This window comes from Leptodactylus fuscus, chromosome 11 (genome assembly GCF_031893055.1).
Source record: "Leptodactylus fuscus isolate aLepFus1 chromosome 11, aLepFus1.hap2, whole genome shotgun sequence".
In the NCBI taxonomy this organism is placed as follows: domain Eukaryota; kingdom Metazoa; phylum Chordata; class Amphibia; order Anura; family Leptodactylidae; genus Leptodactylus; species Leptodactylus fuscus.
In genome coordinates this window covers 76,495,121-76,508,092 of record NC_134275.1, presented here as the reverse complement: position 1 = coordinate 76,508,092, position 12,972 = coordinate 76,495,121, and the positions used below count along the sequence as shown (strand labels likewise).

General features: G+C 47.1%; 1 protein-coding gene across 1 annotated transcript in view; it reads left to right on the top strand.

Annotated features, from left to right (window-relative positions):
* Positions 1 to 823: 823 nt before the first annotated feature.
* The window catches only part of LOC142184878 (zinc finger and BTB domain-containing protein 9-like), a 32,674-nt gene continuing 20,525 nt past the window's right edge, over positions 824 to 12,972 (top strand). The window contains exons 1-2 of the mRNA XM_075260002.1: positions 824 to 901; positions 4,878 to 7,144. Of these exons, the coding sequence (XP_075116103.1) occupies positions 824 to 901; positions 4,878 to 6,104 (1,305 nt within the window). The 3' untranslated portion in view covers positions 6,105 to 7,144. The remainder of the gene's footprint in view (positions 902 to 4,877; positions 7,145 to 12,972) is intronic.

Sequence of the window (12,972 nt, the reverse complement as noted above, 5' to 3'; positions counted from 1 at the left end):
TGTTTCCCGGCTCCCGCAGTCATGGCCTGGATGTGACGCTCTGTGACATTTGATCTTCGCTGTGAATATACGGTGCGGCCCCTTGCAGATGATTGTGGGCTTGCTGTGATTGCACAGCACATACATGTTATCCGTGTGTCACACGTGCTTCTGTGGCCGCATTCAGTCCATGAATAGGATCTGTGGTGAGTTTGGCGGCCAGACTGTCGTCTCGCACACGGATCCATATAACACAGAATGTGTCCAGAAACCCCAGATATGTCCCTGCCCCCCCCCCCCCCCAGTCATCTCCAAGGGGCCGAGGCCTCACATTGTGGAGAAGCCGCGTTATTTGTTGTAGTTTGCAGGCGCAGATCACACACAGGCCGAGGCCGCCATTATACTTACAATGGAGACGACTCGACAGAAAAAAGCAGCTTTCCCACAACCTGGGCCTCAGCCTATAAGGGAGTGTTCACACCGCTGCACACGGCCCATGTTACAACACTGCTGAGTAACTTGTTGTGTGAATACGGCCCAAAGGTAAAGCTTCTCCTCATGAAATAAGTGCCCGGCCCCTCCACCCCCTCCTGGGGGGCACTTAGCTTCTTCCCTATAGTCACAGCTACACAACCAATGACATTAGGAGAGCTCCTCTCCACAACCCCAGCGGGGTCACCCCATCCCCGGAGCCCGCGCCTCTGCCGCTAATAGCGCGCTGTCCACACACTTTCTACGTCACAAGGGGGACACGTGACCTGAGGCTAACCCAGGGTAAGCTTATGTTTGTCCCCGAGGCTAGGGGGCGGGGCCTGGCTACCCAGCAGAGGTGCAGGGATAGCTTATGTTTGTCCTTGTGACCGTGTCCCGGGGCGGCCGCAGTGTAGAGCTGAGCAGTGCGGATCTGCGGGGGGAGAGACAGGTAACTGAGAGCCGGGGCGGCGGCGGCGGCGGCCTGAGTACGGGGCCGGTACCGAGTGCCCCAAACTGCAGTGTATGGAGAGTACCGGGGTCTGAGCCCTCTGTATACAGAGACACCCTCATCCCACTCTAATGTGTATATACGGTAATGTCTGTGTGTACATATGGCAATACTGTATATATGGTGAGATAGCTGGTATATATATATATATACACACACAGATGTTCTACTATAGTCACACACTATAACATATTACTACGTGTATATACAGTGACATCAATATATAGTAATCAGTAGTGTATATATATATTAGAAACATTTCATTGAGGTGTGATCACTGAAAACATTCTATTAAGAGGTAAATGTGAGTGTGCATATATATATATATATAGCCCCCCCCCCCCCCCCCCCCATACTATATATCTATGCAGTACAGGCCTTTCGGAGCAGAGCTTCTGAGTTGCCCCTCCTAATAAATCTTCCATTTTGTCGGCTGCTGCTAAAAGATGAACATTTGCGTCTCGTTCTTAGGAATTGCTTGACCCCTTACAATCTGGTTTCCGCGCTCTGCACTCTACTGAAACAGCTCTCACAAAAGTTTCTAATGATCTACTAAAGGCTAAATCTAATGGTGACTTCTCTCTTCTTATTCTTCTGGACCTCTCTGCAGCTTTTGACACCGTTGACCATCATCTCCTCCTCAATAGGCTCCGCTCAGTCGGCCTCAATGACACTGCGCTCTCCTGGTTCTCCTCTTATCTCTCAGACCGCACCTTCAGTGTATCATTCGCGGGCTCTGTTTCCTCCCCGCTTTCCCTTGCTGTTGGGGTTCCTCAGGACTCGGTCCTCGGCCCCCTGCTCTTTTCTCTCTACACAGCCCCCATTGGACAAACCATTGCCAGATTTGGCTTTCGGTACCATCTTTATGCTGATGACACCCAATTATACACATCTTCCCGTGACATCACCCCTGCACTCATACAGAACACCAGTGACTGTCTCTCTGCTGTCTCTAATATCATGTCCTCGCTCTATCTGAAACTAAATCTCTCTAAGACTGAACTACTACTGTTTCCACCATCTAATAGATCTGTCCCTGATATATCCATTGCAGTCTCAGGCCTTACTATAACTCCTAGGCAGCAGGCCCGCTGCCTCGGGGTCATATTTGACGCAGACCTTTCCTTCACCCCTCATATTGAATCACTCGCACGTTCATGTCACCTCCACCTCAAAAACATCTCCAGAATACGTCCTTTCCTTACCAGAGACACACTAAAGACACTTATTGTCTCTCTGATTCATTCTCGCCTTGACTACTGTAACTCCTTACTAATCGGTCTTCCCCTCACTAAACTCTCCCCTCTACAATTTATTCTGAATGCAGCGGCCAGGCTCATCTATCAGGCTAGACGCTACAGCGATGCCTCGGGTCTGTGCCAGTCACTACACTGGCTGCCTATTCATTATAGAATAAAATATAAAGTTATTACTCTCATCCACAAGGCTCTCCATAATGCCGCACCTCCCTACATTTCTTCCCTCATCTCTGTCTACCGCCCAACCCGTGCTCTCCGTTCACTCAATGACCTAACACTTACATCCTCTATTATCAGAACCTCCCACGCTCGTATACAAGACTTCTCCCGAGCTGCACCACTTCTCTGGAATGCTCTACCCCGGACAACCAGATTAACTCCCAACTTCTACAGTTTCAAACGCAATCTAAAGACGCATCTTTTCAGACAGGCCGATCACAATTCCTAATGCACAAAATTGTCTGACCACTGTATAAGCAATGCCGCCCCTGCTACCTCTTGTGTCACCCCCTCTACCTCATAGATTGTAAGCTCTTTTGAGCAGGGCCCTCAGTCCCATTGTGTGAAATGACGTTCTTTGTTATGTATGTCTGTCTGTATCTGAACCCTATAAATTGAACAGTGCTGCGGAATATGTTGGCGCTATATAAATAAAATGTATTATTATTATTAATTGACCTTTCGATGTTCCTCTAAGTAATGGCAGTAGATGGTGACGGTTCCACGAGAACAAACTGTTAGTAGCAGTGTCTTTGCGAAATACTGTTATAGAAACACAACCTTGTCGGTCAGTATTAATGGAGAGGTCAAGAAATGTGACATGTTTAGGGGCCACACGGTGGCTCAGTGGTTAGCACTGTGGCCTTGCAGCGCTGGGTCCTGGTGTTCAAATCCCGCCAAGGGCAAAAAAACCATCTGCAAGGAGTTTGTATGTTCTCCTCGTGTTTGCATGGATTTCCATCCCATATTCTGAAAAACACACACTGATAGGGAAACATGTACATTATGAGCTCTATGTGGGGCTCACAATCTACATTAAAGGGGTATTCCCACGTCGCATACTCACCAGTCTTCGATGCTGTAAATTCTTCTTTCTTCCGGCTTTGTTGCATCATTGGTGGGCGGGGTTACATATGCAAAGCCAGCGGCGAGAAGACGCCGCTTCTATGCCGCTGGCCCTGCGTGTGCGCTCCTGATGCAGCTAGGCATCGGACGTACAGCCTTTACAATGCAATTTAGACCCAGCATCCGCTGTAATAGAGAGGCGGATGCCGGGGAGTGTTAGACGCCAGCACAGATGCCTGCAACATCGCTATGCTCCTGCCCTGCATGAAGCCAGCAGCGGCAGGAGCGATGCTGCTATTCCGCTCCTCTGCCCCCCTCCGGAATAGCAGCATCGCCGGGTCTGTATTGGCGGCCCCTTCCCCCCCAATGTGTAAACTACCCCCCCCCCCCCCTCCACGCTCGCTCCCGTGCACTTAGCCCCTCCTCCCTGAGAGCAGGCAGATACATCACTTGACTTTTGACCAGATAAGTCAGGGCTGTGTCAACAGAGAAATGAATAAAGTAAGATAGTGGACAAACAAAGCAGTTTTGCTGAAGCAATGTATTTAGGAAAAGTCTTACATCCACATTAACAAGCAGTATAGAGAGGATCCTTGTGACGGGACAACCCCTTTAAATAAAGTGACATGTTTACAGTCAACATTTGCAGTAAATCTCATGTTAAGATTTAATACATCGATGAATTGCCAAAATTGGTCTTGCGTCTCTCACCAAAATAATAGGATGTCACTGATATACCGTAACCAGATGGGTATCACTGATGTTCATCTCTCCATCTCGTCAGTAAAGACCAGCTGCTTCTCCCACATCCCAAAAATTAGCAAAACTGTGTGTGGCCGGGCTCCCCATCGCCGTCCAACTGTCTGGAGGAAGAAACGGCTGTCAAAAGTAAAGTATGAGCCGGAAGAAAGATTTGATCTTGGCAGACTGAGGGGTCTCCAACTAAATCTGTGGTTCTGGTGTCATTTTATATAACACAAGGATCACTATTCTACTTTATTCCCAGGGATGGTGCCAATTGACAATGTCAGGACTGGCATACTTATAGACCGCTCCAGTTGCTTCCAGCTCTGACTCTGGATGATCAGTATGGAGATTAACTGGTGATATCTCTGGAAGTAGAGTATAAGGGCGATGCTCATCAGAACCAGAATTACAGCCCAAAATATAACTGATTTATGGCTGGCAGCCTCAGCACCCCTATACGATTCAGGAGCCCAAGTACCCATACTAGCAGTAAGAAGCAGTCAGAGGATTTCTGCTGCCTGTAGAGAAACATGAGTAGAATAAATAAGGTACAGAAAGGAGTCACATCTGTTAATAAAATGTATTAGAAAGTGTATTAATGACACAAATTCTGCCAGAAGATAAAACATTGAGTCAGAGATTTTGGTTCACATTAATACATGTGACCCAATCTTCTGGTGCTAGTCTAAAATCTGGAGGCTTCCCCCAAGCACAGTTCACTCATTTACTTTTGAGGAATAGTCTCCAAACTGATACAACATTGCAGCAGTTTCGTGGTCTGAAGAATGGTAATGACAATTTTATAAATGTTTTTGTATCTCATTGTCTGTTTTTGTGTCCCTTAGATCATCACCATGTCTGGCACTGAGAGCGTCCAGTTGGACTTCCCACACTACAGCTCTGTGCTCCTGGACACACTGAATAAGCAGCGACTGGAGGGGAAGTTCTGTGATCTGTCTGTCCAGGTCCAAGATCGTGTCTTCCAAGCTCACAAAACTGTCCTGGCCGCCTCCTCTCCTTACTTCCATGACAAGCTGCTCTTGAATGACACCAGCTGTTTGGTTTTGCCTAGTGTCATTCAGCCCGAGGCTTTCGAGAATCTCTTGCAACTTGTTTATTCTGGTAGACTTTGTCTTGAAATGGAGGCATTGCCAGCACATCTCCTAGTGGCCAGTGGTCTACAGATGTGGCAAGTGGTAGACAAATGCTCTGAGATTCTTAAAGAGCGGAAAGCCTATGTCCCACACTCTTGGTCAAGCCGTGCCAGTGAAAGCCAATCTCCGAGCAGCAGCTTCCAGTTACAACTTGATGAGCCACTACCACCAGCACCACCAACAGTTGCTTTGGGTTGCTCGGATGATGACGAAGTGATCAAGGTTCGTGTTTTAGAGGAAGAAGAGGTTTGTAAGAGTGGTGGAAATGTCCTGGATGAGTCTGTTGCCACCAATTGCTCTTATGCTCTCCCTTCTTCCTCTTCATCACCTGAAAGCCCCAAAGTCATCTATATCAAGCATGAGCGGACAGAAGAGGATGGAGCTTATTTGAAGGCTTTTGAAGCCAGTGAGGTGCAGTCCGAGTATCCATCAGAGCTGAGCTACGTCATCCCTCCTACGTCATGTCCATCTTCTACTGATGTTTCTCTCTGCCTCCCCCAGAAACTCTATGGTGCCTCTGAACCAACTTCCTTCACAATTTCCAAACCTGTAGACCTTCATGGAAATGAGATTGTATCCCAAGCTCTTCAGGCTCAAACTGTTCATGCTCCTGTTAAGCTTGTGGCTGCCCCAGATGGGAAAAAATTTGGCTGCTTGTGCGGGAAGCGGTTTGCAGTAAAGGATAAACGTGACCGTCATATCATGATGAAATTCAGTTTGCGCCCCTTTGGCTGTTCTGTCTGTCACAAGAGGTTCAAGCTAAAGCATCATCTCACAGAACACTTGAAAACCCACGGTGAAAACTCGCTCTCTTGTGAAGACTGTGGCCGCAGATTCAGGGTAGAAAGTTACTTTAAGAAGCACAAGGAAGTTTGCAAAGGACAGAGGTGGGCGGGGGCCTGCAGGACTTCCAAATAAACTCCAGAACCCCTCAACCCAAGGAGAATAAACAGGGGCCTTCTGTTCTATAAATTGACATTAGCTACTTTTTCTGGACCTTTCCAGGAATGAACAAGTCCGTATAACCAGGAGTAGTCCTAGATCTGTACTATTGTAGCCTGGAGACTGCATTTAGAGCTGCCGTGTATTGAGTGCTGCCCTCTTCTGGACTGTACTTGCTGGAGGTCTATAAAAATGTTGGTTTTATTGTGGTATATTATGAGATATCGGCATCACATCATCTTTTATATTTTAACAAAGAGTCTTTATACTGTTTTATGTTGAACCTCTGAGATGCAGATCTGCTGGAGTCCCAAAACATGGTGGACTGAGGTCTACAGATGACCCATACTCTGAGGTGGTGTCACTGGATTACTGTCTAGACCACAAATGATATGTTCCCATAAATGATGGCCCAGGATACATGTTGCAGATATGGCTTGAGGCCTTGTGTGCGTATATACATAGCATAACGTATGTCATTACAGGTGTACATAGAGAAATGTGTTAGTAACACTGATAACCTGCAATAACGTAGAGCCCGAGGAGAAGCAACATCAGCTGTGATGTCAGGGGGTGGGGTGGGGTATCGGGAGCCCGCTATGTGAGGTAGTATTGAGGGGGACTGTAGGTAAAGGCAGACATATAGACGAGTATTTATGAATGACATTTGGGCACCATCCGCAATGAGACAAGAGGTGGAGATCGATAGTAATTGTGTCCATTATTTTTTTTTTTAACCCAATTGTCCTTGATACCTCAGGATGGACCGGAGTGCAGTGCCCGTCCCGAGGCTCGGTGTCGCCCCCTGATGAGTATCCACTAACAAATATGGAACTGAGTTTGAGTCACTGAAATTCGTACTACACATCTGCCGTGTCTGAATATACAAAGGCAATAGAGTAGGGTCTCCCGTTATAGAACTTCACCAGTTGGCCCTAGAGCAGCCGCACAGAGCGCCCATCACACTGTGGGAGACGCGCCTGAATGTCTTTCTTGCCGCTTGCGTTGAAGGACAGGTGTCATAATGGTATATATATATATATATATATATATATATATATATATGATGCTATTGGGCCAGGTCACTTGAACCTCATAAATTTATTTTTTGTTCAACTTCTTCTAATTCTTTTTAGTTTGGTTTTATCTTTTTTCACAACAGCTCCATTTCTTTTTTTTTTTTTTTTTGGTCATAAAAAGTATTGTAGATAGGACTTCTGGGATCTCCACCCATATACTCAGCGAGGGGCCCCAATACATATGCTGATGCAAATCTGAAGTCCCGCTTGTTACTACCTTGATATAGTATGACAATTGCAGCTGATGGATCCTGTTGTTATGACCATGGATTGCGGTACACCGTACATAGTCAAAAAGAAGTATTTGAAGCCTATACCGTATATAAGATTTCTGATGGTGCAGAGTTTATAGGATAGGACCGAGGTGTTATCTCGGGCACTTCAAGCACTGACAACTTGGGACAAATATAAGCTCCTGTTGGCACTGAGTAGTCAGATCCTTCGTGTGGCGCTGCTGAGGGACTACTGAGGCCACGACACTAATGTATTAATACGAAGATCAGATTTTGTATCCTACACTCTGAGCTTGTCTGTAAAATAGATTTGTTGCTAGTTCTTGTGTCTGAAATTTAAGAAAAATGAAAACCAGATTCTTGTTACTGAGCATAAGGATCTCACGAGGAGGCTCCAGTGCGTTTTAGTTTTCTGCTACCACCAATTTTAGATTTGTTCATTTTTATACGTTCTTTTTCCAAGAGCTATGACAGTACAGCCACATGACGGCTCATGTTTTTAGGGATGGGATATACTTTTTAATTGCACTATTTAAACCCTTACAAATTTACGCCTTGTTCACTTTGCTGCAAAATTAATAAGGTCGTGCGATCCCAAATTTATATTGTTTGTTTTTCTTATAATTACAGGGGATTACCCATCAAAGCAAATGATAGAACTTGCAGATCAGGGGGGTCCGAATACTCATCCTCCAACTTTTGTCCCCTATTCTGAAGGGCGTGATGGCCGGGCAGCTCACACACTTCTTTTTTAATGTTAACGGAAGTGCCAGAGATACCCACGTGCTGTACTTTGGCTACTTTCAGCATTCCTATTGAAATGAAGGGGGAGGTATACATTCAGACAGGGATCCAAAAATTATCTTTAATGAAAATTAAATCTCAAGCAACCACTACAAGACGTAAAGGATCTGCTGCTCACATCCTGGTGCTAGAACCCACAGACTCCTCTAGAAGAATTTTTGTTTTGGCATCACCAGAGGGACCACCACAATAGTTGGTTTTAGGATGGACCACAAAGCTATTATGACCTTGACTCCTTTTGCGTGACCAAAGATCGTATTGCCTTGAAAAGGATCTTTCACCTCCTGGGGCACATGCGCTTTTATATACCGCTAGAAAGACGACAATGCGCTGATTTCGGCTTTCACGTTCTGTGCCCCCAGTGAAGAGCTATCGCTGCCAGTACCGTAGCTCTTCACCATCAGAAGGGCATTTCTGACAGTCATTCAGGAACGTCCTTCCTCACAGTATTGCGCTGTACTATAAGAGGAGGCGTTCCTTACCACCTAGTGATGACGCTGAGCAGTGAGGAACGTCTCCCCCAGTACTAGTCTATGGACGAGCACTATCAGGAGGGGAGGGGGCGTTCCTCACTGTTTTCACAGTACTACGCTATAGATGCTGCTGTGAGGAAGGGCGTTCCTGACTGACTGTCAGAAATGCCCTTCTGATAGTGAAGAGCTACGGTACCGGCACTGATAGCTCTTCACCAGGGGCACAGAACGGGAAAGCCAATAGTGCACTGAATTTAGCGCACTGTCTGCTTTCTAGAGGTGTATTACATCACATGTGCCCGAGTAGGTGAAAGGTCCTTTTTAAGTGAATGGACTTGCACTGCGATCCGAAGATGTTCAATGTTTTTGCAATTAGAAATTGCAGTCACAGAATCCTTGAGATCACAGTGTGACCGAATAGTCGTAGGGTAACAGCGATCTTTGGTGTAACGAGTTGTGTTATCAATTATTAGTGCACTGCTTATTATCTGTCAGGAAGTGTTTGCGCAGTTATTCAGACAACCTGCGGGGGGCAGTGCAGGACCTTAATCGGTTTAGCACTTTATCGGGATAAATTCTTTAAAGGAAATTTATAAAGTTACCATGGAAACCTCCAAATTGACCATGTAACTACAGGTAGCGTGATCTATATAATTTATAGTAGATGCAAAGGGGATCTTGGTGCTGCTGTAGACAAGAATTTTGGAATATGGCTGGTGTATAAAATCAGTGGCACGTGGTGGAAGTCTATGGGCTACAGCTCAATATCATACGGTGCCATAATATAGCCATGTATGTAAGGCCTAAGCTGTACGTTTCATGTCTGTTTTCTAATAGTCTTTGTAATGATCTCCTGGACCCCCAGTATCTTCCTCAGCTGCTTCAGGCCCCGACAGAGCCTCCGTTTTTCTGTCGGCGTTGTCGTGCTACTGGCCATGATTTAATCGTCTAGGCCACAACTAGGTCTGCCCCCTCCAAAGCCCTTCCCATTGACTATTGGAGCTGTCCTGGGTTGTCCCCTCTAGTCACTCTTCATGCCAAACCCAGGTGGAGGGCTTTATTCTCTTTTTTTTTCCTGTGCTGGACTACTCCTCTCATCCTCTCCTGGAAATACAGCACCTGGGTTCCTTCTCTGTACAGCCTTCTTGCAGCAGTTGGGGAGCAGTCATCCTTTCCAGTGGTCTGGTAGGCTACGTCTTTTTTTTCCTGGGCCCTCTCCACCATGTCCTCCTGTGAAGAGCCAACTTGCCCCCTGGCCCCCTCTGGTGCTGGCACATTTTATACATGAGCCTGCTGTAACAAAGTATTACCATATGGACAGCCTGAGCCTATTTCCTCACTCTGCCATTCATCTCAGTCCAAGAGCCTCCGGCCCCTCACTGGCTCATGCTTCCCTGGATTGGGCGGTCTCCCTTAGGGTCTTTTCAGACAGAGGAATTTGCCGCAAATTTTTTGCAGTCTTCAACCCCCGGTGGCAGGGAGTCTTCATCCCTGTGCCTGCTTTAGAATGTTTCCGGGGTTATTACCACCTTTTCACAGTTCCCAAGAAGGACAGCTCTCTTCGCCCTATCCTGGATCTGAAGGGACTCAACAAGTTCGTCCGCGTCGGCAGCTTCCGCATGCAGCCTCTGCAGTTAGTGGTAGCATTCCTGGAGACAGGCGACTTCTTTATGTCCATGGACTTCCGCGACGCTTACCTGCATATTCCCATTGAGCTGGGCTATCAGCGTTTTCATTGTTTCGTGGTGGGTTTGCGGTATTTCCAGTTTGTTGTTCTTCCCTTTGGGATGGCCTCTGCCACCCCCCGAGTCTTTACCAAGGTGATGGAGTCACTAATAGCCATACTCCATTTCAGGGAAGTTGCTGTGATTCCATACCTGGAAGACCTCCTGGTCAAAGCTCCCTCCAAGATGGACAATCTCTCCAGCTTGCGGATCACCTTGGACCTCCTTCGTCGGTTTGGCTGGCTCATGAACAAGCAAAAGTCCTGTCTTGTGCCATCTCAGCACATGGAATTTCTGGACGTGATCCTCAACACCCACCAGAGCAAGATTCTCCTTTTGGAGTCCAAGATCCTGGCCCTTTGTTTTGGTGTGACTCTCCTTCAGAGGAAATTTCCTTGTTCTCTTTAGTTCTGCATGCGGGTCCTGGGCACAATGGTTTCGACCTTCAAGGCCGTCCCTTTTGTCCAGTTCCACTCGCAGCCTCTTCAGCAGGAGATGCTGTCATCCTGGAACAGGTTCCCATCCACCCTCAACCTCCTGATTCTTCTGCCTCTTTGAGTCTGTCGAGCTTCTCTGGTGGCTCTCCTCCCCAGGAATTTCCCTGTGGAAGTCCTGTCTTCCCATCCGTTAGCAGGTGATCACCACCAATGCCAGCCTTTCCAGCAGGGGAGTGGTCTTCGGTGTCTTGACCATCCGGGGCTTGTGGTCCACAGTGGAATCCTCCCATAAGAGCAACCTGCTGGAACTGAATGCTATCTTCCTCGCCGTGTCTCATTGGACCTTTCTCCTTTAAGGGCGTCCAATCCAACAACTCCACTGTGCTCACCTACTTGAACCACCAGGGGGGCACCAGGAGCCATGCAACCTTTCTGGAGGCTTCCCGCTCTCTAATGTAGGCAAAACATCACGATCCAGCTCTTTCGGCAGTCCACGTTACAGGCATAGACAATAGGGTGGCAGACTACCTAAGTCGAGAAAGACTCGACCTGGGCGAGTGGCAAGATTTCATTAAGAATTCTTCCAACAGCTGTGCTCCCCGTGACCTCTTCGCCTTCCGCTTGAACAAGGTCCCCCTTTATGTGGCCAAGTCACGGAATCCTCAAGTACTCGCAACCAACGTAATCTTGATTCCCTGGTCGAACTTTCGTCTACTGAACCTGTTTTCTTCTCTTCCCCTTTTCCCTTGGGTCCTCAAGAAGCTCAAGACCAAGGGGGTTCCAGCCATTTTGGTGGCTCCCGATTGGTCTCACTGGGCTTGGTACACAGATCTCATGTTCCTGCTGGTGGACACTCCTTGGCCTCTTCCCCTGCAGGTAGACCTTCTTTCTCAAGAGCCACTATTCCACCCCACCTTCTATCAGCTGAGTTTAACGATGTGGCTGTTGAAGTCAAAGATTCCGAGGTGTCGTGGAGCCTGTTAGGCAGACCATGCTCTAGGCTTGGAAACCCCAGTTGGCCAAGATCTACCATCGCACGTCCACTGGTGTGAGAGTAACAATTATCATCCGCACTACTTTTTACTCTTCCTAGCATCCTAGCTTTCTTTCAGTCAGGTCTGGATCAAAGTCTTGATCTTTCTTCATTTAAGGGTTAGATTTCTGCCCTTTCTGTCATCTTTAAGAAGACCCTGGCTTTCGGCCTTCAGGTGAAGACTTTCCTCAAGGGTGTGCCACACTGCATTCCCCTTTATCGGTCGCTTTCCTGGTGGCCATTACTTCCTTTTGCAGGATCTCCGAGCTTGCCTCCCTTTCTCAGCAGTCCCCCTTTCTGGTTCTCCACAGGGACAAAGTTGTCCTTCGTCCACCACCGTCTTTTCTGCCTAAGGTGGTTTCCTCCTCTCACTTTAATGAGGACATAGTCTTACCATCCTCTTATCCTGACCCCAAGCACCTTCGTGAGCATTTCCTTCACTGCCTGGATGTTGTTCGGGCAATTTGAGTCACTCACTGACTCTACAAATTTGCTCAAGAATGTTGCCTGCTGCAACACAAGATGTAGACATGGCATGGGTTGAATGTGCCCTGATCTGAAGAGGGGATTACTGGCCCAATAGTTGATAAAAATTTTTTGAATGGTTGATCTAATCCACCTGGCCAATGTGGCTCTGCTGGCATTTTTGCCCTTGTTGGGACTCAAAAACTGAAGAAACAGGTTCTCTGCCAACCGGAACAATGATGTTTTCTGGATATAAAGAAGTTCAGTTCTTTTGACATCTAGAGTTTGCCATTACTCATTTTCCTCCTCTTGTGGATGGGGAAAAATATGGGCAAAGAAAACTCCTGATTAATATTCTTGAATGACTGAATCTTAGGCAGGAAACCGGGCCTGGTTCTTAACAGCAGGCAATCCCCTAGGTCCCTAAGGTGAGGATCTTTACAGGACAGGGCTCGCAGCTCACTCACACGCTTTACAGAAATTATTGGCACTAAGAAGAACACTTTTCGAGAGAGATTGGTATATCTTGTAGAGGCTCAAATGGTGACAGCATCAAAGTAGAGAAGACCATGAAGAGATCCCACAAGGGAAAAGTC